This window comes from Berghia stephanieae, chromosome 3 (genome assembly GCF_034508935.2).
Source record: "Berghia stephanieae isolate SIO BIC M18660-M18661 chromosome 3, UCSD_Bste_1.3, whole genome shotgun sequence".
NCBI lineage: Eukaryota > Metazoa > Mollusca > Gastropoda > Nudibranchia > Aeolidiidae > Berghia > Berghia stephanieae.
In genome coordinates this window covers 54,988,684-54,991,183 of record NC_088362.1, presented here as the reverse complement: position 1 = coordinate 54,991,183, position 2,500 = coordinate 54,988,684, and the positions used below count along the sequence as shown (strand labels likewise).

At 28.9% G+C, this 2,500-nt stretch overlaps 1 protein-coding gene across 1 annotated transcript in view; it reads right to left on the bottom strand.

The window, feature by feature from the left end:
• Nucleotides 1–2,500, bottom strand: part of LOC144969591 (uncharacterized) — a 33,059-nt gene that overhangs the window by 13,995 nt on the left and 16,564 nt on the right. Inside the window, exons 5-6 of the mRNA XM_078908737.1 lie at nucleotides 1,074–1,190; nucleotides 254–485 (exon numbers count right to left, since the gene is read on the bottom strand). Of these exons, the coding sequence (XP_078764863.1) occupies nucleotides 254–485; nucleotides 1,074–1,190 (349 nt within the window). The remainder of the gene's footprint in view (nucleotides 1–253; nucleotides 486–1,073; nucleotides 1,191–2,500) is intronic.

Sequence of the window (2,500 nt, the reverse complement as noted above, 5' to 3'; positions counted from 1 at the left end):
TAATAATAATAAAATAATAATAATAATAATAATAATAATAATATAATAATAATAATAATAATAATGACGATGATGATGCTGATGATGACGACGACGACGACGACGACGATGATGATGATGATGATGATGATGATGATGATGATGATGATGATGATGATGATGATGATGATGATATATTACATTTTCGACTTAGAGAGCAGTAACAGCGATACACAAGGGATTCGACAAAATTTTATAACAACATTCAACACACCTCATTGACAAAGTTGCCTTGGAGCATATTCTAGTCTTTTTCTTATTCATCCTCAAGTCCACAAGGAAAACTGCAATACTGTTGGTTGTCGGCCATTTTGTGCTCTCCGCCATGCATGTGCAGACACTTCCTTTGGTCATTCGTTGCATACCTCTTGGATCAATCATTGCAAACAGTGTTTTCCCTTCGACCACAGCATCATGGAAGCTGCAAATGTCGGCAACCTTCTTTTCTAAAAGAGCAAATCCAATAATAACGTATTTGAATGTAAGATTATGTTACCAAGACTGCTGTTGAGAAAACATTTTTTTCCAAATGAAATGAAATGATAATATATGATGGCACCTTACCCACATCTCTCATTCGTCTTTAGTGTTTCATTCATCGTGTTTTGTGGAAAACGGGGGAAACCGTAAAAGTCCACATTATCTGTTTTCGTTTATTACATTGAAGCTTACATTCAATTTTACATTGATATTTATTTATTTCTTCGAGCTTCGAGCAGCAACATTTACAATACATTACATTACATTACACTACATTACAAGATATGAAGTGAGTAGAAAAGTGACAGAAGACAACAGAGAATAAAAACTTCACAACGGCGATAGGGGCTCGAACCCGTGATCTTACTGGTACGACAACTTCACCTTACCTGGGAGATCTCTACCGTATGAGCTATCCACGACCCCAAAAAAGTCGCTTCAAACCTTAGTCTAACTAGCTAGAGCCTCTCTCCCCGACTTCTTGAGGTCACAATTTCAACACACACAAACATTACATTACATTATATTATTGATATAATAAGGAACTTATATACCATTAACACAGACATAGTTGAGAGCCGTCTGACTCGAGGTGTTCTGTGGTTCATTGGATGAGCAGGCTACAGTCTCTACCTCTGAGCGTTCTGTTTGTATCACACAATCCTGGTTACCTATTGAAAGACACGTGGCAATAATGATGAAGGTGACGATGATGATGGCAATGATAATGATAAAATAATAATAATAATATAATAATAATAATAATAATAATAATAATAATAATAATAATAATAATAATGATAATAACAATATAATAATAATAATAATAATAATAATAATAATAAATAATAATAAAAATAATAATAATATAATAATAATAATAATAATAATAATAATAATAATAATAATAATAATTATAATATATATTATTATTATTATTATTATTATTATTATTATTATTATCATTATTATTATATATATAATAATAATAATATTATTATTATTATTATTATTATTATTATTATTATTATAATAATAATAATAATAATAATTATTATTATTATTATTATTATTATTATTATTATTATTATTATTATTATTATTATTATTATTATTATTATTATTATTATCATTATTATTATCATTATCATTATTATTATTATTATTATTATTATTATTATTATTATTATTATTATTATTATTATTATTATTATTATTACTACTATTATTATTATTACTATTATTATTATCATTTCATTATTATTATTATTATCATCATCATCATCATCATCATCATCATCATCATCTTCATCATCATCATCATCATCATCATTATTATTATTATTATTATTATTATCATCATCATCATCATATTCATCATCTTTCCGGTTACCATGGCTACGCATGTTGGCAGTGAGCTTCGGCTCAGTGTATTTTGTCTAAAGCCTGTCTAATTTTTAGTGAACGGGTACCACGTTTAATATAAACAGAGCTACTTTCAATGTTAAATCTTTGAACAGTAATATTCAAAAGGAACAGCTCAATAATAATTGTGTAAAGTACACAATGGATGTGTTGTCAATTCAGGAAACAAAAAATCAAAAATGGCGCCGACAACAATCTAAACGGATTTAGACTGATTTTCTTTCCAAAAAATTATCCTTATTATTGAAGTGGTTTTATTACTAACAAAACTTTATGCAAATTTCTATTGAGGGCATGGGAAGTGTCTAATGTGTTGCCCAGTTCAACCTTAAAACTACTAAAGGTTTACATCATCTATGTCTATGGCCTACAAGCGAACGTGTGAGAAAAGAGCCAGAGGAGCTCGACATATTATTTTGCAATGATCTGATTTTAGTCTGGGACTTGCTCAGTCAGCTCACATGAAATCCGATTTTTTCAAGTCATTGACTAAAGTCAGAGATAGTCAAAGACTAAGCGCTAGTCAACGTTCATGAAAACGGCCCCATATGTTGGC